This window comes from Phalaenopsis equestris, unplaced genomic scaffold, assembly GCF_001263595.1.
Source record: "Phalaenopsis equestris unplaced genomic scaffold, ASM126359v1 Scaffold000511, whole genome shotgun sequence".
NCBI lineage: Eukaryota > Viridiplantae > Streptophyta > Magnoliopsida > Asparagales > Orchidaceae > Phalaenopsis > Phalaenopsis equestris.
The window spans coordinates 2,368,031-2,394,961 of NW_018164951.1; the positions used below are offsets into that span (position 1 = coordinate 2,368,031).

Genomic DNA, 26,931 nt, shown 5'->3' on the forward strand with positions numbered 1-26,931 from the left:
CAGCAATATTATTGGAATATTTTAGTTAATTTCCCCGCTTGTTATGCAATATAATCATAATTATTAATTTTGGTTGCTTAATGACAGTATTAAAAAATGATCTTAACTAATTATTAATCCTTCTTCCCTTTGTCTCCTTTTAAATCCCCGAAACCCTCCATGAAGCAGCAGGCCCAATACCCTAGAACACAAGCATTTTGTTATAGGAGAAGACAGGAGCTAGCTAGGAGATATGCGATCACCAAATTCATCCAGGAAAGGCACAAGGATCACTTCTCTCCATGCTTCACATGGCTTCTCTTCCTTCTCCGAAAGCTCACTTCCGCAGGAAAGCTTCGCAAGGTGTAGAACTCCTGCAAAATTCCCATTGCCGCTACTAAGCCAGTGAATTCCATTGCAATTGGAAGCCGAAACCAGGGTTGCTCTAGCCAAGTCAATGGCGAAGTTATCGGTAAACGATCTTCATTTTCTTTAGCCCCTTCGCATGCTCCATTCGTTTTAAGTTCCGTAAATTTGCCGAACTGAGGGATTTAATAAATTTTGAATTTATGAGATAAAATAGGATTTGAAAAAGTTCTAGGATTTATTTTGACATTTTCAACCGTTGAACAGGATTTACGGGAAAAACTAAATAGGTCATGCTTAGATTCCGCTACTAGATAGCTCGTAACTTGTAACAAAACAGCCTTAAGTATCCTTTGCTCTTTATCAAATGATTTCGGCAGATAACTGAAAGCTACAGGTTATTTGATTAAGCTACTTCATTTAATTGGAGCAGCCCGCATGAACCAATTACAATATTCACTGATTAAGATCAAACAATGAATAAAACCATTGAATATTGTGTGCCACACATGAGATAGATTATGTCAATTGAAATATATACGAGAAGTTTTCTTCAAAAGTCCATTCTAATGTAGGTGGCAAGAGAGTTAATGACCTCTTTTATAAATGCATGACTAGATGTGACTTTGAAAAAGAGTTTGAAGAAATCTAGGGTAAAATGACTAAGGTAATCTACACGACAATGTATGGTTGGATGATCTGTACAATATCAGACATAAGTGGTTAATGACCTTCAACAAAGAAATATTTGGGATGTGGATTCTATCAACTCAATGAAGTGAGTCCACTAATAATATTTGTTATGGTGTCTCCAAGCTAACAAGCTCCTTCATTGAATGTTTTCTGGGTCCTGATAATGTCATGAAATCACGGAGAACGAATGGGAAAGACAGAGATATTAAATATCAACAGTTTGTAATTGTTTCCGTTATAAAAAACAGTCCGATGATGAGATATGACTCTTTAATTTATACGAGGAAGTTATATTCTGTGTTTGAAATAGAGTTACCAGTTGGTTTGTGTGGTCTTGCTGTGGAGTGCTCTGTCAATATGAATTCAAAATTTTACAATAAAAATTTGAATAATAAGGAAACAGACAAGCCCTGGAATGTGAGGCTGGACAAAAATAATTCTGAAATAATATGTAGTTGCAAAAAATTTGAAATGATGGTTTATTATGCACTCACGTTCTAAGTGTTCTTAACCTAGAAAATATAACCAAGGACCCTGATAAATATCTCTTATTGCGATGGTCTAATCATGAAAAAGGGAACATATAATAGCTATAGTTATAGATATCGCGGGGAGTCACAAATGTTACCATGTTCATCAAGTGGACTCATACACATGTTAAAAAATTTGTATATCATATTAGCAAAAAATTACAAGGAAATGAATTGGCTGAGAATTGCGTGCCGGAGTCTATGAAGAAATTATCAATCGATGTCGATGACATATTGAGTGGAAGAGAACCTTATGCAAAACCAAAATTAAATAAGAGAAGACATCGAATAATAAACACAATTTGAATGACCCAACGAAGATGCGATCAAAAAGAATATCTAATTCAAGATTAAAAGACTTTTGAGAGAAAAAACAAGGGAGTAAAAGTAGACGTTAGCTATATATATATATATATATACATAAGTATTGAGTGGAATGTATAAAAATCTAGATAATACCATTTCCTAAAATGAAACATTTTATACAGGAAAGGAAAAAGAAGCTTGTTCAAGCCAAGATCCAGTTCCCTCATGCGATCAAAAGTTGTTTGCAATGTCAAATTGTCTTATTTGGTACATAACTAAAAATTCAATACTGTTTGCGCTACGTTGTTTGTTTTTGTGTATACTCCCTCTTTTAAGCTCACTCGTAATTACTAAAAAAATAACATGAATTGTCTATATCACATCCCACAGAAACATATACGAGCTTATTAATGGAACTAGCTGATAATGTATAGTTTTCTAAGAAACTGCAAAGAATTTTTTTCGTTTTCAAGATTAAAAAGCCGTGTAATTAGAAAACTTGCTTTTATGAGGGTACTCCTTTCCCTCAGGCGTGCTTTGCCAAGTTAGTGAAATGGGTTCCCCTCCTTTTAACTGGATTACATTTTGAAGAAAAAAGGACCTCCTTGGAAGGTAGTCACTATATTCAACAGGAATTGGAGTTATTCAGACAGATTAAAGATCATTGCTGAATGGACATTCATCTACAAGGAAGGTAATAATCCACGACGTGATTGGAATATTCCTTGGTGTGATTGCAATATTCCGCGGTGTGATTAGAATATTCTGCGATGTCAATGGAGTTCCCTGCATTGTTATTGGAATATTCCATGGTGTGATTGGATTATTCCTCGGTGTGGTTAGAGTTCTCCTCAGCGTGATTGGAGCTCTTCGCGGTGTGAATGGATTTCTCTTCGGTATTTATTGGGTTGTTTTTCGGTATGATTGGGATATTCCACGGCGAGATTGGATTTCTCTTCGGTTTTCTAGAAGTTGTTTTAAGTATTCTTAAAAATATATTAATTTGTCTGTAGACGAGAAAAATAATAATATGTAAACGATTTAGTGAACAAATGTGTTTTTAAAAATAAAGTAAAATAAAATCAAAATCGATAAACAACTTTGATCCCAAACATGACTTCAGTATGTACTGCATGTCACTTGATTTGATAGTTAAAGAGCTCTTAGTCTATTTAGCAAATTCTTTGACATGAGTTTTCTTCTCTAACTTCATGGCTTGTGGTGGTAGCTCTTAGGTGTTTCTCTTGCTGCATTTTCTATGGGAAAATCTCCATCCGAACGTTGGAAGATAAGTGGCGTTGTTGCTTTGGGAAGGCACCGCTTGAAGGTATGAAGTAGCATTTTTTATACTACGAATTGCTTTTTAGATGCATATTTGAATGCATGAATATGATCTATTTTCTGGAGAGCATTGGTTTAAATTTATCCAATATTTCAGGCGTATGTGTTTTTATCTTGATCCGGATGTGTCTTCTGTAGCTTATGATGACTCCCTTCTAACAACAATGATTTGAATCCTATTCAAGTTCAAATTTTTTTTCACTAAATTATTTTAGATAAAATAATTTGAGTTGTGGTTCGTATAACTTGTCGCTGCATGACAGTTATGTCCATTAATGGAGAAATATAAGTGTTTGAATCTATTAGTTGTTAATTTAACTAAAATTCAATATATATGTATGATGACTATTAAAATTAATTTTTTTTAATAGTAATGCCTATTTTTACGATTAATACAATGGGAACGAAAAATTTTAACTTTTTAATAAGTCCAAACAAATTAATTACAAAAATAAGTTATTAGGGAAATGGCAAGTGGTTAAACAACCATTGGTATTAACCGATTCCTGAAAAACTGAACCGGTAAGGGTTGCACAACACACAACTTTTTAGTTGATATGTTTTAGAACATACCTGTTGATTTTGAAGGCCACTCTACCCTTTTAGCCCTACTCATAACATGATTTTCACTTTTTCCAAAAATCCTTGCTACCCTGCAATCTTGTCCAAATGGTTGGAACACAATGGCTAAACAACCCTCCCAAATGATCGAGCTAAGCAGAGTATATGATTGTAACTGCCAACCTTATACGTTTCACACTTCAGGGGTGTTGTATTTATTCGAGGATATGAATGTAATAACCCACCTTAAAAGCAGCAGAAATATCAGTCTCTCGATTGAGCAATTTTAAGGCATTGTCGTTATTCATCTTAACAATCCTAAATAGGCTATCAACTCTAGGATTAAGCTTTCTAAATGAATCGGTAACATTCTTTGAAAGTTTGTCTTTTTTGATATATTAGCTTGCTTCTGATAATTGGTATTTTGCTTAGCATTTTTTGGTCCTTTGCTAATGTAGGGCTTGAATACTTCTAACTCTTAACTTTTTCTTCAGTGCTAAGCTCAATAGCTGAAATATCCATGCTAATTTTATTAGCGTCTTTTTTTCTTACTTCAAATTTTTTTCTGATCTAGGAGAATTGTTTCAAAATATGAAAGTTTCCTTGATTTAATTGACATCTACATTTGGCTCAGCTATATTCTACTCTAAAATTATTAATGCCATATATATATTAATCACATATGATTTTCTAGTTTGCTTTCCTAAAATCTTGCAGCGATCGGGGTGAATTTGCTGACATTTTATAGCAGCCATCTTTGTTAGATTGATATCTAAATTATCGAAATTTTAAGACTTCAATAAACCAAACTAGTAATGATTGTTATGGCATAAGATAACATCCAATGTAAGAGTGAATCAAACTTCTTTTAAGACTTGTTGATACTATTCTATGGCTTCTAGAAGGTTTTTAGGAATAGTGTTTTTCAAGGAGGTGGTTGTGGAATCTCAAGGGGAAGAGAATACGTGAGTTTGATAGAGTCTAAAATGGGGATAAATATAACTCGGTGACTGTCCTGGCTGAAGACAACAAAAAATAGTACCAAAAGGATGACATATGGATGCCAGTGAGGTTCATAACCTATTCGTGTACAAGCTATAGACAAACTACTTACAAAATAAAAATGATACAACCCTCCATTAGGGTAGAAATTAGAGATACAATCTTTAAAATGCATGTAAACTAGCAAAACAACAACATATATATAGTTCCCTCACAGAAAAATCTAATTAGAAAGAGTGAAATAGGAAAATAAATGAAAATAGAATAAAAAATACGCTAAATTTTGGAAGTCAACACTCCCTTCCCCTGTCTAAATCCGTGATTGCAGAGGTTTAAATTTTGCGGCTCATGAATTATCATGATCGGGATCACAGTACGTTGCTCTTGACACTGCATCAAGATGCTTTGCATCAATTTCCCTGGCTAGGAGAAGCTTCTTCTTCTTTGCATGCTTCTAGAATTGATATATCATCATTATAGCAATATCATTGCCTTGCTATATCTAAGGCAGTCCTACTGCAAAATCCATGCTCATCCATTTTAGATAGCTAAAAGAAACATGCATTCTTCCAAATTGTGTCTCGATAAAATAAATAACATTATTTTTTGGCACAACAATAGTAAGAAGTGCATATAAATGGGTATTCTCGTGATCAAGTCTTGAGTTCTTAAATATCTAATTTGCTTCTCTCACTTCTCTTACTCGGTTGGGCACATCCAATAAACAAGTATGTTTGGAGGAATTATGTTTGAAATAATATTTTGGCATGCTGAACTACTCTGAGTGGTAACCACCCAATAGCTAAACTGTAAATTAGGATATCCAATGCCCCCCCTAAACAAGGGGTTATCAGTTTTTTTTGCTATCGGTTTGTTGGACTTTCTATCTTCGAGAACAAGCAATTCAGTTGGAGTCTCTCTCGTGGGCTCAACTTGAATTACTCCTCATTGGTTGAAAGTTGCGACTTAAGCCGAGTACTCATTTTCTTATGCTATATTAATATTTTTGTTTGTTTTAAACCAAATGCATTTACTATTACTGTCTGCTCTGCAACCTTCTTCTTCATAGAGAAAAGCTTCTTATTCCTTTCGGTATTCTTAGATAAAAGCCTTCTTCTTCCACACCATAAACATTCTGAAGGGTTCAATCATCACTTGCCTCCTCAATTCATCTGTAGGGTTTGGAGTGTTCTCCATAAAGATGTTTGGAAGTCAACCGACTCAAGGGATGTAAAACAAATATAGAATGCTAAAGGGGTCTTGTCACACCCTATTTATAAGGATCATGAGCATGAAAATCAAAGGAGTTCAATTATTGAAGGTTTAATTATGACATGATGATATCTACTTTTACATTAAATTTTCTTATTTTTATCGTAATTGTCACTTAAGTAAGAGAATCACAAACTAAAATACATACATTAGAAATATGTCAGCACTAATTCCAAGAAGATATAACAACTAAAAAGAAATGAATTAAAACAAAGAAGGACCCACTGACGGAAGATCAAATGATTCACCTGACCAGATGCAACCCCTTAAAATGGAGCGGGACGCCAATCAAGTGCAGACTAGCCAAACCAAGAACAAAGGTTGATCAAGCCAAGTGAACGCGTCGACTTGCTTATTGTCGCAATCCTACTTAGGGAAATAATTCAATATCGCTAGCCATATCATGGAAGCCCTAGAGTTTTATTATCATGGGCCAAGAATTGACAATAACATAGCCAACAATCATCCCAAAGAACCCTCTCATCAAGGAATGAACTATGTATCAGACTATGTTGGTTCACCATTTGCTCGATTGCCTAGTCTCGTTCTTCTGATAAGAGCTCCTCACCAGAGATCGAGGGATGATAACCAGACTAGATCAACTAATTGACAAAGTCTAGCCTACTGAGTCAGCCCAACCGACACTGACTCGAAGGCAATCAAAGGTCGATCAACGATAAGCTCCGCATGGGCTACTGGGCATGCCTTGCCGAACTAAAGCCTGCCTTGCTCAAACAACCAACCAAAAAGGTGGCCGAGCCATAGACTCACATATGTAAAATATAAAAATTAACTTGTAACGACCTCATTAAAGCAAAGATAAACATGTAATTTCATTCACTGTACACCCTTCTCTATAACCAGAGGAATCATTTTTTTGAGAAATGACTAATCAATAAGACCAATTACTGTTCATTACAATGCACTATTCTCTCTTTCTTTCTCTTCTCCTCTGCTCTATTCCCTTCGGGTTTGATTCATCAACAAACTAGTATTCAACAATTTAGTTTAGTTAAGATAATTTACTTCTATTTGACGTTTTAAACATCTTATTTCAATATTTTATTTTTTTGTGCATTAAATCTGTTAAATATAACATGAAATCTAAATTTAGTAAATTTGGCTTTATGTCAAAAAATAGATAGGAAGGAGAGAAATACTATACTAATTTAGCAAATATTCATTTTATTTATTTATTTTTTAAATTTGGGTGAATGTACGCTAAAATCGAACCTAAATCAAGTAAATCCGCGTAGCATAAAGCTACGGTTTATGGCTACTCCGTTTAATTGGAGCAGCCCGCACGGAGAAGAAAGAGCAAAGCGAAGGAGCAGCCCGCATGGAGAAGAAAGAGCAAATGGATTCCTCCATTACTGTCAAAGTGAGGTTCCGCGGCAAATCGATTCCAGTCTCCCTTTCTCCTGAATCCACCGTCTGGGATCTGAAGTCCAGCCTACATCCCCTTACCGACACCCTCCCTCGCGCTCAGAAGCTTATATGCAGAGGTACGCCGCCTAGCGAGAATATCTCCCTTTACTGTTATAACTTTAATTTTTCAACATCAGCCGCATTTCTGTTGGAGACGGAGGCCGCATTTAGCAAATAAGGGAGAAATTAAGCTGATTTAACTTTAATCCTCCCAGACTTTCATTTTGGATATTCAATAATTGGCCCATTTTCGTCATAAATCTCAGATTTAGCAAGGGAATGAGGAGAAAAGACGACGATTAGGTTTCTTAATGATTCGGGTAGGAACGGAGCGCAAGGAGGATGGGGATGGGAGTTCCGATAGTCTTTGTACAACACGATCCCATCGTTGCCTTTGTAGCTATCTTTAAACGTAACCGTATCTCTAGGGTTTCTGTCACGAGGGCGATGGTTTTGGGTGAAGCTGGGAGATGAAGGAGGAAGTTAGGCGTGGTTTTGGGCGGGAGAGGGGAAAGTTGGGATGGGCTTCAGGCTTCTGGATGTAATTTAACTTTAATTAAAAGATAATTAGACGTGATAAATAATTATTTTATAATTAATTTATTAAAATAAATTATATATTAAAATTAGTATAATAAATTAATAATTAACTATTTACTTATTTATTGATAAGTGTTAAAATTATTGTTTAATAAATGACTAGTTTAACAAAATTCTTATTAATGATCATTTAATTTTATATATAATTACTTGTAGATTAACAGGAATAAAATAAACTAAACTTTAATTTAATTCAATTTAATAATTATATTATTAAAATATTTAAATCCTGAAATTAAATAACTTTAATATTGTTAATAATTTAACCTACTGAATAATTATAAAAAAATACTTAATAACTTATTTAATCAAATATGTGAGCAAGTTATTTACTCTAATAGGATGAAAATTAATTAGTTTTTATTATTAATAAAACAAATAAATTTTAATTATGATCCTTATTTCGACTAATATAATAAGCTTTTAAATTTTGATAGAAATTGTCAAATAATTTTAGAGGACATGCTAAGTTGTTTATGAGATTTAATCTTTTTATGATTTACTAAATCCAAATTTATAAGATAATAAATCTTAATAGCTTAAATCTAAAAAATTACTAAACAACCTAGTCTATTTCTTAAGTGTTTAGACTTTCAACTAAGAGTTGTTGGGTTTAATATCTTGTATATATAGTGTGCGTGCCATTGCGATTAAATTCTTTCAAAAATAAAAAAAAATAGAAAAGTTCAAGTTATCTAAATGAGTTTAGAATTTCATAAAGCATTCTTTTTTTGTTGCCTTTTCAGTTGTTTTTACGTGCAAAATTCTTGTAATTTACTTAGATGGAGTAGTTAAATTTGCTAAAAAATTAAATAATAAAAAAATGCCTATGTTGGGTAAATGAGTTTAGATTGTCTGGAAGGCTTCTTTTTTTATTGCCTTTCAGCTTTTTTTTGTAGAATTGTTGGAATTTATTGAGATGGAGTAGTATTATTTCATAGAAAACCTTAGTTATTTTAATGAGAGATATATAGATTTTTATGTGTCGAGAAATTGCTAGGGATATTTTTCGTTTCCCTATTTAGACAATGATAATGCATAGCTAGAGAGAATGTCACGAGTCTGTTCGGAGCTTGAAATTAACAAAGACGGAAACAAAGGGTTGGATAGTGTGAATTAAAAATTCTATATATTCATTCTTTATAACTATTATTAATAAATGAAAGAATCACTAATTAAACTAAACTAAATTAAGCTTGATATGCCTGCATCTATTATATTTTATTACTTTTCTTGCATTTAAGATTTAAAAGAAAAATACGATTTTTTGCATTGTAAAGAAAAAGACGGGTGACAGGAAAGACAAGCAAATAAACAAAATTATTCTATAATAAAAATATATTACCCACATGTATGACTAATCGACTATCCTTTCCTTTTAGGTGAAATTAATTCTTAGGTGCATTTATAATCACGATGTAGATGTAATTAACTTCTATTCAGGCTAATCTTCTTTCTTATTAATTTAGATTTTCTATTACTATTTTCATAATTTATTTATTTAATTAGTTATTTATTTAATTATATAAACATTTACATGCACCAATATAAATATAGTCATCCAAAGTTCTTTTAATTTTCTGAAACGTATAACTAATTGATTTAGCCATATTTTTATCTTAATATTAAGCTACCTCATTAATTTGAATTATTATATACTATAAAATGTAGCATTAAATAAATTTCCTCTCATAAATTTCTTTTTAGGGTGGTTAACTTAAAAATACTTTAATTTGGCTTTTAAATCTGATTTAATTATTTAAAAAATAATTAAACATTTAAATTAAAATTTATATCCCAATTCCTTTCTGCAACAAGGTTCTTTTACCTGCTTTCAACGTCTCGCCATGTACCTTTAAATAGTTATTAAAAAAATTAAAATAAATTTAATATAATTTCTAAAAATTTTATTTTAATTAATTATTATTAATAGCTTAAAATAATTTAATATTTTACCATTTCTAAAAAAATTTCGAACTGAACAGATGAGGCTCGGTCTAGTTCCCTGCAAGCTGCACCCTAGGGAAAAATTCACTTCAATTCTTCTCACACTCTTCTACGAAAAATTATTGCATACACATATCACATACAGAGATGCTGACTGTAAATCATGATAATTTACGGTTAGGATGTATTTTAAGTGGTGCCCACTTTAAATTTTTTTTTTTTTTTTAAATTTTGATCGCCTTGGTCGCCTTGGTCGATGAGGATCTGAGACCGCAATTTTTCCTCTGCAACGTCCGAAAGTCGGAATACGAGTTACCTCCGGACGGACGTGTTACGATACTTCAATATTCCTGCAGAAGAGCTAGGGCACGAATATCTTTGATTTTTTGAGCTTTTGGGGTTCAATCAAGCCTCTGCGAGCCGATTGACGACGCACAGGGGTGCCTTATTCGAATCGCTCGCGCCATACGAGTCCTGCTCCTTTTGCTCGGGCCAGCCGTTTGGATATTCAGAACCTAATTGAACTTCTCCTCCTCATTCCTTCTTCTGCTTCTTTTTCTTCTTCCTCTACTGCTTCTTCTTCTGCCTCTTCTGTCTTCTTTCGGACTTACCGGCTTCAACTCCCCGCCATGGCTTCGATTTCTCTTCCTCTCTCCCACTCTCTCGCATTCTCTCTTTTGTGTGGGATGGATTTGAATGGGGCGATGAATAATCCAAAATATTGCATGAGGACCCTATAAGTTCGTGCGGAGTTCAATGAAATCACGTCACTGCGGAGTCCAATGAAATCACGTCATGTGGCGGTGACAGAAAAAAATAAAATAAAATCTATCTGGTAACACATGAGAATATTTCTCATGTGTTATTCAAGTGTTATTATGTATTGTTCAAGTGTTATTGTGTGTTATTCAAGTGTTATTGTGTTATTATAGCATCGAGAATATTTTCAGAACACAATAACACCTGAATGACATACAATAACACCTAAATAACACGAAATAATACAGGGGAAATATATCCGTGTTATCGGGCCGAAGATTTTTTTTTAATCACCTCTATGTGGCGTGATTTCATTGAATTCTGCACGTAATTCTACATGGAGTTCTGAGCAATATTTTTTTCATGAGCGATGTGTCACGGACAAATAGTCCCACATCGGTTAGGTGTAGGGCCGAAAAACAGTATTTAAGTCCCGGGTTGCCCACCACTCACAAGGGCTCTTTTGGGAGGTGACAAGTGATATCTGAGCAGATTATTGTCTGTCAGGTGTGTGGACTCTCCATGGTCCAGTGGGACTCTCGGTGGAGCCGATCCGTGACGAGGGCATCACGTGATTGGGTGGAGGAGAATGCCACAGACAAATAGTCCCACATCGGTTAAGTGTAGGGCCGAAAAGCAGTATTTAAGTCCTGGGCTACCCACCACCCACAAGGGCTCTTTTGGGAGGTGACAGATAGCTTTCCTTTCGAAGTATGCATGTGACACGACACTCAAGTGTCGTAACAGATAATTTCAATTCATTTTCATATTTTTTTATAATTATTTAAAGATTTTAAAATAAAGATTATTATTACATTATGATAATATTATAATGAAAATAATGGATTAAAAAGGCATTCAAGGTGCGTGTGGTGAGACACGCCTCACGATGAGGCACCCAAAAATTGGCTTAAGGCTTATATTTTAATGGACGGAGTAAGGTTTACATTTTTTTTGAATGAGATGTACGCTTTTTGCCCTGAGGTGGATGCCTCAGATAATCGTATAATTTAAAAATTCTTTTATTATATGAAATTATAATATTCGTAATATAGCTTATAGTATATCCCAATTTAAATTTATTTTGTATGCTATGCAATTTTTAAACTTGATTTTTCAGTTTTCATTTTTTTACTATTTAGTTTAAGCAAAAAATATTTTACTTTTCACTCATTGTTACAGGCCAAATTCTTGCAGATTCTAGCAGTTTGAAGTCATTGGAGATAACTAGCGGGTCCAAAATTATGATGATACCTTCTCCTAGTTTGCTCCAAGCGGTAACTCAAGTTTAATTTTCCATTACATGAACTAATTCATACGAAAGCCAAGAAATAACCTTGAAATGTTTTTTTTTTTTTTTTTCTTGGGGTTATGTTTTGATTTGAATAAAATATGTGTGAAATGTTCGATTCATATATCTTATTATTTAAAACACTTAAAACTTCTAGATGTTGTTTTGCGTATTTTAAAAAAATATGTTAATTTATTTTTAAAAATAAAAAATTATAAAATGTTAACATATAGATTGACACGGGAGCGTTCGCAGAAGCGCGAGAGCGGGCATCCTACGATCCCTTTCACGTGCTCCAATGATCAATCCGATCACATGATTTTCGCAATCCTGATCGTGCAATTATGCGATCACACAAAATTGAAGATTTCCGCGATCATGGAAGAGAGAGCAAACCACGTGATTTCAGCCCATTATCAAATTATGCTTGATTTTTTTCTGTTTTTTTTATTTATTTCCTATTTCAATATTTCTAATTATATTATTTTCTATGCGGAAATTATTTATATCTTTTTATTTCTTGTATTTTGATGACTTTTGGCTATTGTTAAGTTATTTCGAGATGATTTTCATAATTTTCTCTATCAGAGTATTGTATCCTTCAATTTCTTGTAGGTAGTGTATTTGTAGCCTGATAGGATCGATGTGGTGATCATGGACGTTTGAAGGCTTCTTTCATCGTTGAACTTGTTGCCTATTGCTGTTTAACAGCAGAAAGCTGCAATTTTCTGCCTTCTTATTGTTGTACTTCTGCCATTCTTGCTCGATTTCAGCCAACTTTCGTTTTCTCACTTCCCTCACCCTTCCTACAAACTACATTTATCTACTTTTATCCTTTTACATCTTCTAGGATTCCTTGAACGGTATCATCTTGCATCAAGGCACGACAAACCTTAAATTTTTAGATATTTGTCTTCTTTACCCATAACCCAAAAATTTCAAAACTCAACCCCCCTATCTTCACTAAATTTTCTCCCCGATACCTACCACCAAAATCCCAAAATATGACCTACCTTTAATCTACAACCCTACACCCATCGAAACCTTAAATGAAAGAAAATGACACAAAGCTGCTTAGGAGAAATTGTAAAGTGATGTCCAGGAGTTTACTATGGAGGATATGCAAAAAAAAATTCTTCAAATGCAACAAATGCTTGTCATCTTTGAGAGGAGACAATTGGGTGAGGTAAACTGTAGCCACAACGGTGACTCTCCAGGTTTATTGAAGGGATATCAAGAAGTTTCTAGTGATGAACTATCAATGCCACTTTGATTTGGCATTGAATATCAAATGAGAAGTCATGACTTTGGAGTGAATATCAACTTACCAGATTTTAATGGTCTCATGGATCTAGATGAATTTATTGAGTGACCCCAGATAATGGAACATGCCTATGAGTATAAGGATGTCTAACTAGACAATGATAAAACTAGCCACCATTAAATTAAAGAAGAATGTTTTTTTTTATGGTGAGAACACCTAAAGCATCTTTGACAACGAAATTGGAAGAATAAAATTAATATCTAGTCCAAAATGGAACGAGAAATGCATTGCAAGTATCTGTCAGTATATTACAAATATGATATATTCTTTAGGGTTAAACACCCACAACACCAAGATCTTTATATGTAGAGGAATATATCACTGAGTTTAAGTAACTTATGTTGAAGTGTAGACTAATAGAGCCCAAGGAGAACACCATTGCTTGATATCTGAGTGTATTGAAACTGTTCACAGACAAAGTGGTACAGTTATATCCTTAGATGATGTTCAAACTCTAACCTTAAATTTGGAGAAGTAGCAACATTATCGGGTAACCACCACACCTTATAGGCAGAGTTTGATCCCTTGAAATTTTTATTTTGCATTACTAAAACAAAAGGATTACAAAATATAAAAGAAAAAGAAAGAACCTAGCCCAACAAAATATGGGCTCGATCAAAATGAACAAAAGGAAATAGAAAATATGAACAATTAACATTCTTATGACAAAAAGAAAAATGTATATCCTTTTTTGCACAAGTATGAGCAACAATATTCTTTCTCATGTTTATATAATGGAAAAGGTCCTGTTTGAAGGAAGCTAAAAAAGAGAACCCTTCCACTTCAAGTGGTTGAATCTTCCAAGTGTTAGCAAGCAGCGATTGCTGCAGAGTGCTGATAATATTTTGGTTATCGCTCTCAATGATAATACTTTTGACTTTATACATCCATGGTTCCACATGATTCTTGATAGATAATATTGCCCCAAGTTCCACGTGTGTGCTGTCCCAATGTTCCACCGGATGACCCACCGCCAAAATAATGTCAGCTTTCTCATCTCTAATAACCAAACCAATGTCATCCATGTAGAGGGAAGAAGGCCCGCCCTCAAAGTTGCTCTTGAGCCAACCGGGAGGGGGGACACCAAAAAGGAGTTTGTGATAGTCTACCGGACTGATTAGTGTCCCATTGCTCCAGAAGTTGGAAGTTGTGTATTGTGGTCAAAGCTTCAAGACAAGTAGAGGCTAGAACAGTAGCAGTACCAAAAGGTATGTCATGTTTTTTCGCATTTTGTGCACGCCAACATTGGTAAACCATTTTGCAATAAATCTCCAAGGTCCCCATGTGTTGATGTCGGGTTTGTCAAACGTCGACAGAGCTCGATCCCAGGATCAAGCAACAAGTATACACCTAGTAGACCATCCACGAAGAGGGGATAACAAGTAGAGCCAATCATCGCTCACAAATCCATCCCAGTTGTGTGTCGAGTGCCTTATTTTTGGGGTCAACACATTGGATTACCTGAACATGAGGATTATCTCTTTCATTGAGTAGGGAGCAATTGGAAAAAGGGGCAGTGACTATAATAATTAAAATTTTAATAATAATTTTAATAATTATTATAATAATTAAAATAATTATTATTATATAAAATGATTGGGTACCAAGGATAAGCTCAACTTTTCAGTTACGACTAAAAGTTGATTGGATGATCTATTTCACTCAGTTAGTAGATGTATACCCTTTTCGAACCAACAAAACCATGAGAGCGGAGGAGAGAGCAAAGAGATTGATAGACAGGAGAAGGAAAAAGAAAGAAGAAGATAGAGAAACAAATGATTCACTGTTTGTGTGTGTGTTGGAGGCTTCGATGCTTGCGTAGCCAAAGGAGTAGGCGATGTCGTGCCCTAACCAAAGGAAGGAGAAGGAAGGAGAAGGAGGCAACATTGTGCTTGGTTTCGTGTCTCATCGAAGAAGAGGAAGAACGAAGAGAAGGGAGTCAGCTCATGCGTGCGGGATAGAGCTCTCAATCGAGAGTTAGCGTGCGATCGAATGATTTAATAAGGTATCTATTTAAATTATATGTTTATTTACAAAATGCTAACAATTGGTTTAAATTAAGTAGAAATTAAAGGAAGAAAAATAAAATGCTAAATGAAATCAAATACTGAATCAAATCTAAGTGCAACGGGAAAAGAGATTATGTATAGGAAAATAAACCAAGCCTTTTGAGGTAAGGATTTTTGTACTTATTTATATGTCATTTTTAATTGTGTCATTAGACATATTTTCAGTTTTATGAGAAGAATTAGTGGTAAGACTTAGAAGAGTTTTTTATTTGGAAGGTATTTGAAAGAAAAATATTTTTTAAAAATTAGCTCTATTTAAGTCTTTCTTTTTATGATGAAATTCTTATAAATATATGCACTTTTTAACTGATGTATGTGATATTCAGAGGAGGTGAAGTCAGCGAATAAGTTCTTACAAAGGTCTTTTAAGATAAATGTGAGTAATTATTTTCTTATAAGTATTCAATTGATGTTTTATTTAATAAAGACTCTCTTCATTGCTTCAAATACCTGTTTTTATAATTATATTACATGTTGTAAGTTAAAATAATTATTAAAATGAATGAAATGAGATAATAAGAAGGGAAAATGATTATTCAATATCTTTAGGAGTATTTTAAAGAAAATGAAATATGAAGGTTTAGTCTTTTAGGATTACTTCTAAATGGTACTGTCGGAGGATGTGATGTATCTGTGCACGAAGAAAGGAAAGTGAATGATAAAGATGTAGCTTCGGGTGCAAAAAATTTGAGAGTACTTATGGGTACAATTTTGAAATACTTTTAGTAATGAAGGTAATTGTGACTTCTTAAGAAGATTGAAAATGATAAATACTTAAATTATAACGGAAAGGGTTCAATTAGAAATAAAAGCTTATAGTTTTTGATTTATCAATAAATTTCACACCCTTAAAACATTCATGCATAACATTTGCATATTAATTTAATACATAATGAGATTGTAAATGCTTACTAAGTGGTGGAAAATTTATTGTTGAATTTAGTTTTTTTTTAAGGAAAAAATGAAGATTTATATGTCTGACATGAGTGATTTAGTTTATAGGACTACTGCTTATATTGTTGTTATAATTATTGTATTGTGTACTTATGTGTAGTGATATACTATTGTGTGTTGGTTTGAATTGTTATTTTACTTGTAGATTTTGTTGTTTTTCTGAATGATTTAAATTTTCATTTAGTGTTTATTGTAATTTTTAATGTCTCTTTTTATTATTAGAAATTATGATTGATTATTGAATGATTTAAAAGAAAGGTTAATACCGTTTGAATGTTGTTCCTGATTTGGTTTATTCTAAGTTATCATGTTAGTTTGTAACAATGACATAGGAGAGGATGAAGACGTCGGAGATGAGTCTCAACTTCTTGTCGAAGAGGAAGAGAGACTAGGGATTTAGACTGAGCCCTTGAGATATGTTTCAACTGAATTTCTAGAAGGTAGTGAGCCTGAGAAGCCAATACCAGAAAGAGGCAGCCCTTATTGAGGGAGTTGTCAGATATCATGGCCAACGGTTTACCTCTTGGGTGGTTGCCCCTGAGAGGGGTTCAACATGTCAGAGATTCTCTTCCAGAGTTAGTTCCTCTAGACAAACTTATTTTTAGAATGTGCCTAATCGAGTATGAGAAGTGGTAGAAGCATGTTATAGATTTATTGTCTCGAGGCTTGGTTCGTGAGAATACCCGTCTATATGCATTTCTAGCTTATATTATTTTAAAGGATGATTATTTATTTTATGAGGACAGACTGTAGAAATACATACATGTTTCAGAGTTGTCTTGTGTGGATGTGAGCATAGACTTTGTACAGCAGCTTTCGCAACCAAAATAGTATAATGACTTTGATATGATGGTAGATCGAGTCCAGAAGGCTACAGAGAAAAAAGAAAATACCTTGCTTAATTGGGGAGAATGACGTGAGAACGAGCATCTCGCGATCCGGTTCATGTGATCTCCACGATCAATCCTGACTGTATGATTTCCACAACCCCATTCTTGTAATTCCATGATCTCCTAAAATCAAAGATTTTTGCGATCACAGAAGAGACCGAACCAAGCGACTTCAGTCTATTATCAAATTATGTTTGATTTTCGTTCTTTTTTTATTTATTTCCTATTTTTAATTATGTTATTTTCTTCGAGAAAACTACCTATATCTTGTTATTTTTTGTATTTTGAGGCTTTTTGGCTATTGCTGTGTTATTTAGAGATTTTTCTCCTAATTGTCCTTATTGGAGCGTTGTATTCTTAAATTTCTTTCAGATGGTGTGTTTGTAACATGATATGATCGAGGTGGTGATATCTCTCGGACGCTCAAAGGCTTTTTTTATCGTACAACTTGCTGTCTAGTGATTTTTGAGAGCAGAAAACGACAATTTCTACTTCCGGCTTGCTGTCCTTTAACGGTTCATGCTCGATTTCAGCCGACATCCATTATCTCACTTCCCTCACCCTTCCTACAACTTACCTATCCCTTTCTTTTATCCTTTCACACCTTCTACGAGCCCTAGAAAGGTATCACACACTAATCAAATATGTTAAAAGAAAAAGGAAAAATAAAACAAGAATAAAAATAAAAATAAAACAAAATTGATCCCAAAGAAGGCTGAAGTATTTACTGCATGTCAGTTGATCCGATAGTTAAAGGGCATTTAGTCTATTTAATCAAATTCTTTGTCATGTTTTTTCTTCTTTAGCTTCATGTCTTGTGGTGGGAGCTCTTAGGTTTTTTCTTTTCTTTGGATCTCATTTATATTATTTTTATAATTGCATTCTAACTATGCAATCTATTTTTCTATTTTGGCATATAATATTGAATAGGATGCGCCGCTTACAAAAACTGCGTCATCTGCTGTACCAAACTTAATGAAGACACATCCTTTAGTTGCATTGTCTATGGGAGGAAATCCATCTCAACGTTGGAGGATAAGTGGTGTTGTATTTTTGGGAAAGCGCAACTTGAAGGTATGAAGTATCATTGTTTATTCTAAGAATCAGTTTTTATATGTATATTTGCATGGATGAATATGGCCTATCTCTTGGAGGGAGTTGGTTTATATTTATCAAATATTCCAGGTGATTATTTTAAGTGTTTTTATCTTGATCCAGATATGTCCTTTGTAGCTTATGATGACTCCCTTCTAACAATAATTGTTCAAATCCTATTCAAGCTCAAAAAACTTTTCATTTTATTATTTTAAATGAAAGAATTTGAGCTATGGTTTATATAACAAGTTGTTGCAAGATAGATGTGCCCTTTAATGGAGAAAAATAAATGTCCTTAAATATATTATCTGCCAATTCAACAAAAATTCAGTATATATGTACAATAAATATTAAATTTGAATTTAACATTTCATATGATTAAAAGCAAACTACTTTACAAAAAAATAAAATATTAAGGAAATGGATAGAGTGTTTAAACAACCATTGGTATTTACCACTTACCTCAAAAATCTGAACCAGTAGGTATTTACCACTTACCTAAAAAATCTGAACCAGTAAGAGGGGCAGAATGCACAACTTACTAGTTGATATGTTTGGGACATACCTGTTGTGTTAGAAGGTGACTCTACCTATTTAGCATACTCATAATAGGATTTTCACTTTTTCCAACAATCATTGCTGCCCCTCAACCTTGTCCAAATAGTTGAAACACAATGGCTAAACAACTCTCCCAAATGATTGAGCTAAATGGAGGATATGAATGTAACAACCCACCTTACATGTTCCACACTTCTGGGATGTTGGATAAGAGGTCATCATTTCTTCTTGTTGCAATTACGAGTCATCATTCTCCTTTCATTCCTATTTAGTGCTCTTGATTGGGCGGGGTTAAGAAGCTATTGGGGTTGCCGAAAGATGGTGGATTGGTTATGGTTTATGGAAGGCTGGGAAAATGATGACTATTAGGGTTCCTAGATGGGTTGAGGGCTGGGTTAGGAGAGTAGTAGGATGGAGAGTGGATGAGGGAGTGATGAAGGCTGAAATTCGGTGTAATTGGCGGTTGGAGGGCTGTCTGATTGCAGGGAAACAACATAATTCTGCGGTCAAACAGCACTTGGCAGCAGGTGTGGCGTTCTAGGAGGTATTTGGACATTTAGAAGAGATCTTCGCCTCAATCCAATCAAGTTACAAGCACATAAAATGAGAGAAACCAAAAGATGCAACAATCAAATGGAGAAAATTAGAGAAAAGTAGTCTCTAATACATAAACCAAAGCAAAAGTCCCCAAAAATATGAAATAACAACATTTAATTAGACTCCCTTATAAATAACTCTATTTAGGCCTCATATAGTATAGAAAGGGGGCCCCGGGGTCTGACAGCAGAACCCAACAGGAAAGTTTCACTATTGGACTTCTCAAATGGAATCTCGTCCTGATTCCCACATACACGAGAGTTCCGTGAAATTGGCGATTCTACGTCACTCTTCTCGGGTAAGAGAGACTTTAACTTATTCTTTGGAATTATTCAACCCCTCGTAGCACAATGATTAGTCAACGACATTAGAAGTAGCATATAGTCTGCTAGCAGATTAATTTTGTAGGCGTTATCATTATGATTTTTAACAATCCCAAATGGGCTATTAGCTCTAGCCTTATGCTTCTAAATAAACCTATAGGAAATCACTCCTTCAATATGATCCATACCAACTCAATTTCTTTGAAAATTATAGCCTTTTTGAACTTATTAGCTTGCATTTGATTCTTGGTGTTTTGTTTAGTAATTTTTTACCTTGCTTATTTGGGCGTTGAATATATTTTATATTCAAAACTTCTTCATTAGTGTTAAACTCAATAGCTGAAAATATTGACACTAATTCCAATATTGTTTTTATTTTTAAATTTTTTTCCGATATATGACTGTCGCCTTGGTTAGACTAATATCTACAATTGGCATATATATATATATATATATATATCCTTGGACTAAGAGATGTTCGAGGATGGTTGACATACGTCTTATTGACTCTCAGATGTTCAGGGAGGGTGATCAGGATGAATTTGCTGATTTTTTTTTTGTAGCCATCTTGGTTAAATTGATATCTAAATTGTTGAAATTTTAAGGCTTCAATAAGCCAAACTAGTGATGATTATTTTGATATAATATAACATCCAATGTATGAGTGAATCAAATTTCCCTTAGAGAATTGTAGTTGCCTAAACTTAGTACGATTCATCATTTATCCTTTAATGAGTTAGCTTTAGTGGCATTTTATACACCAATTGTATGAACATAAATCCATTTGCTATTTTAACTTTAGCCGAGATTGTTGTATTTCTGGACTTTATTGTAATTAGGGTTATTTGGTCTTTTGCTTTATTTACTTGTATGCTCTAATCATCCTCTATAAATGGGGACTTAGGTTTCATGAGTGAGTCATGGTGAGAATTGTAGAAGTTGTAATGATAAGTTATTTTCTTTCTCCCTATCCGGTGCTAGGGGAAGCTCCCTCCCCGTAGACGTACGTGAATCAATTTAATGTTGAACCACATAAATTGTTTGTGTTTGATTTTTGTTGTGTGAAATTTTTCGTTTTCACATTTTTTTTGCATAACAATTGATATTAGAGCATCCAGTTCGTGATTAGAGCATGGTTCGGCTTCGACAACAGCAAATTTGGTGTGTATTGCCGTTGTTTTCTGCAACAGGTGGTCAAATGTTTTGCCGGCAGATTCAGAGGTTCGGCAACAAACTTGTGGCAAGTCGACGACTTAGATGTAAATATCTGACGAGTAGGAAGAGGCTCGGCTCAAGAGGAAGTCCGGTGAGTTTTGTTCTGGCATCGGCTTCGACGACATACTAGTGGGGTCCGATGAGCTCAAGGGTTTCGACGGCAGCTTCACGGAAAGGCAGAAGCTTGCATGGATAACAGAGAAGAAAAAAAAGAAATATTTTTTCTTAAGAAAGGTAAATTCAGGTAATTTCGAATGAAGGTCTTCTGGGAAAGGAAATTATTTTCTAAACTGAATTTTTAAAACAAAATTTTTTTTTTGGAATTTGGTTTCCAAAATAGGAAAATGTAAATTCTTTTTAAATGGAAATAGGAAACTTTTGTTTGAAATGATCACTTCTGGAGGAGGGTGCATGGCTAACCATCTTGGTGCAACTGATTTGAAGTTTGGAGCTCATTTAATAATCTCTCACTTATCTGAAAGTAAGACATGAGATGGAGGTTGCTATATTTGTGGCTTTTATTATAATTAGGGATAATTTAGTTTTTTGGCTTTATTTATGGCTTTATAAAAGAGGACTTAGTGCTCTTGAGAGATTCATGGTGAGAAGTGTAGAAGTTGTAACCCCAAGCTGTTTTCTTTCTCCTCATATGGTGTTAGTGGAATCTCCCTTCCCGTGGATGTAGGCAAATCAATTTAATATTGAACCACATAAATCATTTATTGTGTGAATTTCTTTGTTTCCACATTTTTTTTGTATAACTGAGATATCATCATCAGAACAAAATAATTTATCTGTTAACCAATTGATTCTAATTGGTGGTAAGCAAAACTATTTTATTGCTTCTTTATCTTTTTTGATGACTCGTAAAATATCCTCTTTTTTTGCTGCACCGCTGGTTAGTACTTAAAAGCATCTTTTTATGTTAAACTTGCAGGATATTCCTGATGAAGTTTGGAATTGTGCATCGTATATTAGAATATTGGATATCAGCAACAATCACATTCAAGAATTGCCAGAGAAAATTGGTACTTTAAAGTCGTTGAATGTATGTTTCTTATTAGACATGTTTTAAGTTGGTTTTAAGCTTGCTTTTTCTACTCGTTGAAAGTCGCTTTGAAGATTTGATTCGCCTTGGAGCGTTTGCCTCACAAAATGTTAAACAGAGAGTATTTTATGTCTATTGTGCAGAAACTTTACCTGAATTCAAATGATTTATCTGATGAGAAGATTAACTGGGATGGCCTTATGCAGTTGAAGTCTTTAACAATATTATCTTTTAACAGTAACAGGCAAGTCTGTTTTCTGATACTTTTAAGTTAGTTTGCTCAGTAGCTTACGAGCAAATCAGCCAAAAAATTATGAAATTCAACTAGATTTGAAACTCCATTTAGTTTTTAAGTCTTGATAACTATTCTTTCTTAAATAATTTTGGCTTGTGCAATTTATTTATAGTTTTTTGTATGCATTGTTAGTCTTGCTACCAAATCTGCTTCAGTGTTTTCTCCAAGCTTACTACCCGAGTTAATTTGTAGGACAAACTGAAAGAACACTTAAGAGCATTTAGTTCGCAAAGAAACAAACAACTTGTATTAGTCCATGGCTTTTGGAAGGTACTATCATGTGGAAGTGTGCCCTTAGACAGCCTGAACTTGTTCCACACTTTTTAAGAAAAACTTTTGTCTTCCTTTATTTCAATGACTGAAATTCTAGTTCTTTATGTTTGTGTCCACGACTTTTTTCATAAATCATTTTTTTCAATTGAACCCTTGACTTCTAGAAAACAATGAAGACAATTTAACTCTCCTTTATTTTGAAATTATTTAACAAAAAATACAAGTCTTATGTCTAATTCAAATTCCTGACATGAAGGCTAACTCTTTTGGTGAAACACCCAAAATTTGAGGCAACTGTTGGTAATTTTAAAATGCGCTTCAAGTTTTGCATTCCCTGAAATTCAATCAAATCAATTTTATGAAATCCTACACATCAAATAGATCGATTCGATATATAATACTATGCATTTATTTAAAACACATGAGAAGATATAAAATTTTGATGTTATAAGTTTAATCAACTTAATTAAACTCCGACAAGTGATCTCTTCCAATTCCTACAATTCAAGAGGTAGAAAATCATGCATACCCTAAATCTATTAGAGTCTTTTTATAGTAAATAATAATAAATAATAAATGACTAAATTGTTGTTAGGCTAATTAAAGACAAAATTGCCCTTAGGCTAGACACTGACATAGTAGAATACTTGTATCTCTAATAAATTAAGCTGTTTCAATTTATGACTAAAGTTGCTTATATTTATGTGATTTTCACCAATTTTGTTTATTTTATGAAATTTTAACTAATAGCGATTTCATTTCATTTTATTTAACAGATTAGCTACTTTGCCACCTTCTGTTGGTAGCTTGACCTCTCTTACTCAACTCCATATTGCAAAGAACAAATTAACATGCATACCAGATGAACTAGGTTGTCTGAATCAGCTTCGAGTTCTTAAGGCAAACTGCAATAGGTAGCATTTAATATACAGCTAGTACACTTCATAATAACTATACATTTCCTCGTCATCGAGTGAATTTGTTTTTTTTTATTTTATTTAATGTCTTTGGGAATATTTACCAGATATCTCACAACTTGAAAATTAGTTATCTGTTCTAGTTGATGTCCCTACTCATATTTAAATTATATATAATTTTAATCCCATGAAACTTGTAGAAGGAATAAAATAAGGGTCATTTTCATACATACCGCACAATTCCTATGTATTTACATATCTAACACCTAAATTTTATTTTTCGAAATCTACATACTTAGCACACAATTCTTATGTATTTACATATCTCGCACCTAAACTTTCTTATTTACATATATTGTACTTTGGTGCTTTAAATTTATGCTTGAAAAGCTGTATTCAACTTTTAAAAGTGATAGTAGTGATGTTTTTGATGTGATATTGAATATCTGAATTTTATGTGTGTAAATATGAAAGTATAGGTGTGAGATATGTATATACATAAAAATTGTGCGCTATTATGATAATGCCCCCTTTTTTTTTAGTTATACCACTCAAGTCTTTCATATAACATCAAAAATTTTTCCATTTTAACTTTAAAAAAGTGGAATACACCTTTTCATGCATAGGTAAGGTGTTATGCATGTAGAAATTGTAATTTCGGTGTTAGATATGTAAATATGTAGGAATTGAGTGGTATCTATGTAAACCTTCATCTTATTATTTGAACATGGCGGGATGGCTTGCTTTGTAGATTGAACACATTTTCTTTAGTTGACTTTTATTGTTGACTGGCAGTATAAGCTCGGTGCCTGCAACAATTGGAAATTGTTCCTCCCTTGCTGAGGTTCTACTTCTTTTTTCATTTTTTTTTTTAATTTCCTTCCATGAGTTGCAGTTAATACAAGCAATTATCATGTGTGTCATAGCTAACATGTTTTTTACTCTAATTATGCAGATAGATTTCTCAAATAATTGTTTGACCAAATTACCAGAAACATTTGCAAATTTAAAAAGTTTGAAGGTCTGCTTCTTTTTGCAGCTGCAAGTAGCATGTTTTCTGTAGGGACATTTACATATATACCACCCAATTCCTGTGTATTTACATCTCATACCTGAACTTATTTCTTAGAGTTATAAGACCCAATTCTTTCATATCACATAAAAAATTCCACCATTTTACTTTAAAAGAGTGAAATATACCTTTTCATGTGTAGGTAAGTTGGCATGTATGTAAACATTGAAGTTTAGGTGTTATTTATGTAAATTCATAAAGAATTAATTGGTATGTATGTAAATCTTTTTTTATAAACAGAACATCAGTACAAATTATTCAGAAAATTTAGTGTCAAGTTTGTATTTAATCAAGTATGCAATAACAATTTGGTAATTTGTTTGTTTTTTTTTAGTTAATGGTCTAGCTAGCAATTTAGCCATATATCTGAATTTGGAGTAGCAGTAGTAATAATCTGAATTTGTGTAACATAGTCTTTCTTTTAGGAAGTAGTTATCATTGGCAGCTAAAAATAGTGAGGCATTTCCTAAATAATGTTTCAATTCTCTGGCTTCATCCATTTATCTTTCAGATTATTGGTATTTTTTCACAGTTCATATGAATATCAATTTTAAAAATAGTTTTGACTAATTTAGATGGCATATTTAGTAAATTTTATTTTCTACTTCACCTCTATAATTCAAAATTCGAATTTTCATCTGATGCCCACTGAATTTATTCTATTTGTTTCGGTAGAGCTGATCACGACATTGGTCCTTCTTGAATTTATTCATTTAATTGCGTTAATCCTTATATTTCATTTATGATTTGGTGCTTTAACTTCTCGCTGCTTGAAAGCTGACATTTTTCTTTTACAGATTTTGCATCTGGATAACAATGGTGGCCTAAATTCGCTTCCTTCAAATTTGTTTGAAATGTGCAGAGAACTGATTTTACTTGATGTTGATCTCACAGGAATCACAGTTAGTCATCTTCGTCAGGTATTGAAACCGCTTAATTTATTATGAATTGCTGAGATTGAATCTAGAAATTATTTCTCAAAACTTTTTGGGGGCATTTCTGTACATACCACTAATTCTTATATATTTACATATCTAACACCTAAACTCTATTTTTTTACATTTACGCCACCCAAATCTTTGATACACATCAAAAACATTATTTTTACTTTTAAAAAAGTAATGTACACCTTTTCATGTATAGATGAAGTGGCATATGTGTAAAAATTGATGTTTATTTGTTTGTTATGTAAATGCATAAAAATTGAGTGATATCTCTTATTCTTTTAATTTTGTTGATTTTAATCTCAGTCGTTGAAAGCAAATCGGATGGTAGAGAAAAGCTAACTACCTGAGCCAACTGCATCTCCATAATTATTATGAGAAATTGTACAAATTCTTCATTCTCATACCTTCCTTTTTAATGAGCACGTGAAATTTTATGTGGCAGATGGATGGATATGAAGAATATGATGTTCGCCACCGTCGGAAGCTTCAAAAGACACTTGATTTTAATTTTGAATCAGCAAAATCATTTGATGATGATAATCAACGAAAGAGTTAATGATAAGTATAAGCTGAATAGTTTTATTTTTTCTATTTCAATTTTTTGATTTTTTTTCATACTGCTGATCCATATGGAGGCTAAATTGATTGGTTATTTGAAGATTCAACATCTATAAATGCAAAATATAGATATGACTGTGACTCAAACAAATGTCAAATGAATATCGAAAGATATGTTAGCTATAAATTTTTTTGCCATAACGTTTTTACCTGAATGTTTTAATATGAATCTTGATTCTACTTGAAATTTTTTTTTTAAATCATTAAGGACATAAAATTTGCTTGACAACTAATGAGTTGCCGAGATCAAATTAAAATGTTTATGCATGTGTGAGCCTGATTTTGAGCACCCACAGGCTGCACAGACCAAGCGGCCAGCGGCTGATTTCGAGCACACACAGGTTGCACAGATCGAGCGGCCAACGCCTATACACCTTGATTCGGGTGCTCTTGCGCTCTTCCCTCCGGAGCAATCGAGAGAGCGGTGCTCAAGCATCCCCCTATGGGCGCTTAGGCACCCGATATTGGGCGCTCAAGCATCACACCCACTTTGGGCACTTCTGCGCCAGCGTCCCCATGCGTGTGTTTTTTTTTTCCTTTCCGACTAAGGTGCCCAATTTCGGTAGCTTATGCATCCAGAATAGTTATAATGTGATTTGTGGTTTTAAGGACGAATTTAAGTGACATATGTAAGCCTTCTTGTGCGTTCTTCAACAAAATC

The 26,931-nt window shown here is 33.5% G+C and overlaps 1 protein-coding gene across 7 annotated transcripts; it reads left to right on the plus strand.

The window, feature by feature from the left end:
• The first annotated feature begins 40 nt into the window (after window positions 1-40).
• On the plus strand, window positions 41-26,679 carry LOC110028367 (LRR repeats and ubiquitin-like domain-containing protein At2g30105). Of its 7 annotated transcripts, XM_020730190.1 has the most exons (12): window positions 3,129-3,201; window positions 7,307-7,555; window positions 11,967-12,061; window positions 18,243-18,386; window positions 22,038-22,148; window positions 22,292-22,392; window positions 23,493-23,630; window positions 24,429-24,477; window positions 24,589-24,654; window positions 25,503-25,625; window positions 26,095-26,210; window positions 26,574-26,679. In XM_020730190.1, the coding sequence occupies exons 2-11, from the start codon at window positions 7,390-7,392 to the stop codon at window positions 26,206-26,208; spliced, it is 1,107 nt and encodes a 368-aa protein (XP_020585849.1). In that variant the 5' UTR covers window positions 3,129-3,201; window positions 7,307-7,389; the 3' UTR covers window positions 26,209-26,210; window positions 26,574-26,679. The 7 variants fall into 7 exon arrangements, with proteins under 7 accessions (XP_020585851.1, XP_020585854.1, XP_020585849.1 ...); XM_020730189.1 differs by lacking the exon at window positions 26,574-26,679 and having other exon boundaries at window positions 26,095-26,229; XM_020730191.1 differs by lacking the exon at window positions 26,574-26,679 and having other exon boundaries at window positions 11,982-12,061; window positions 26,095-26,229.
• Window positions 26,680-26,931: the final 252 nt, after the last annotated feature.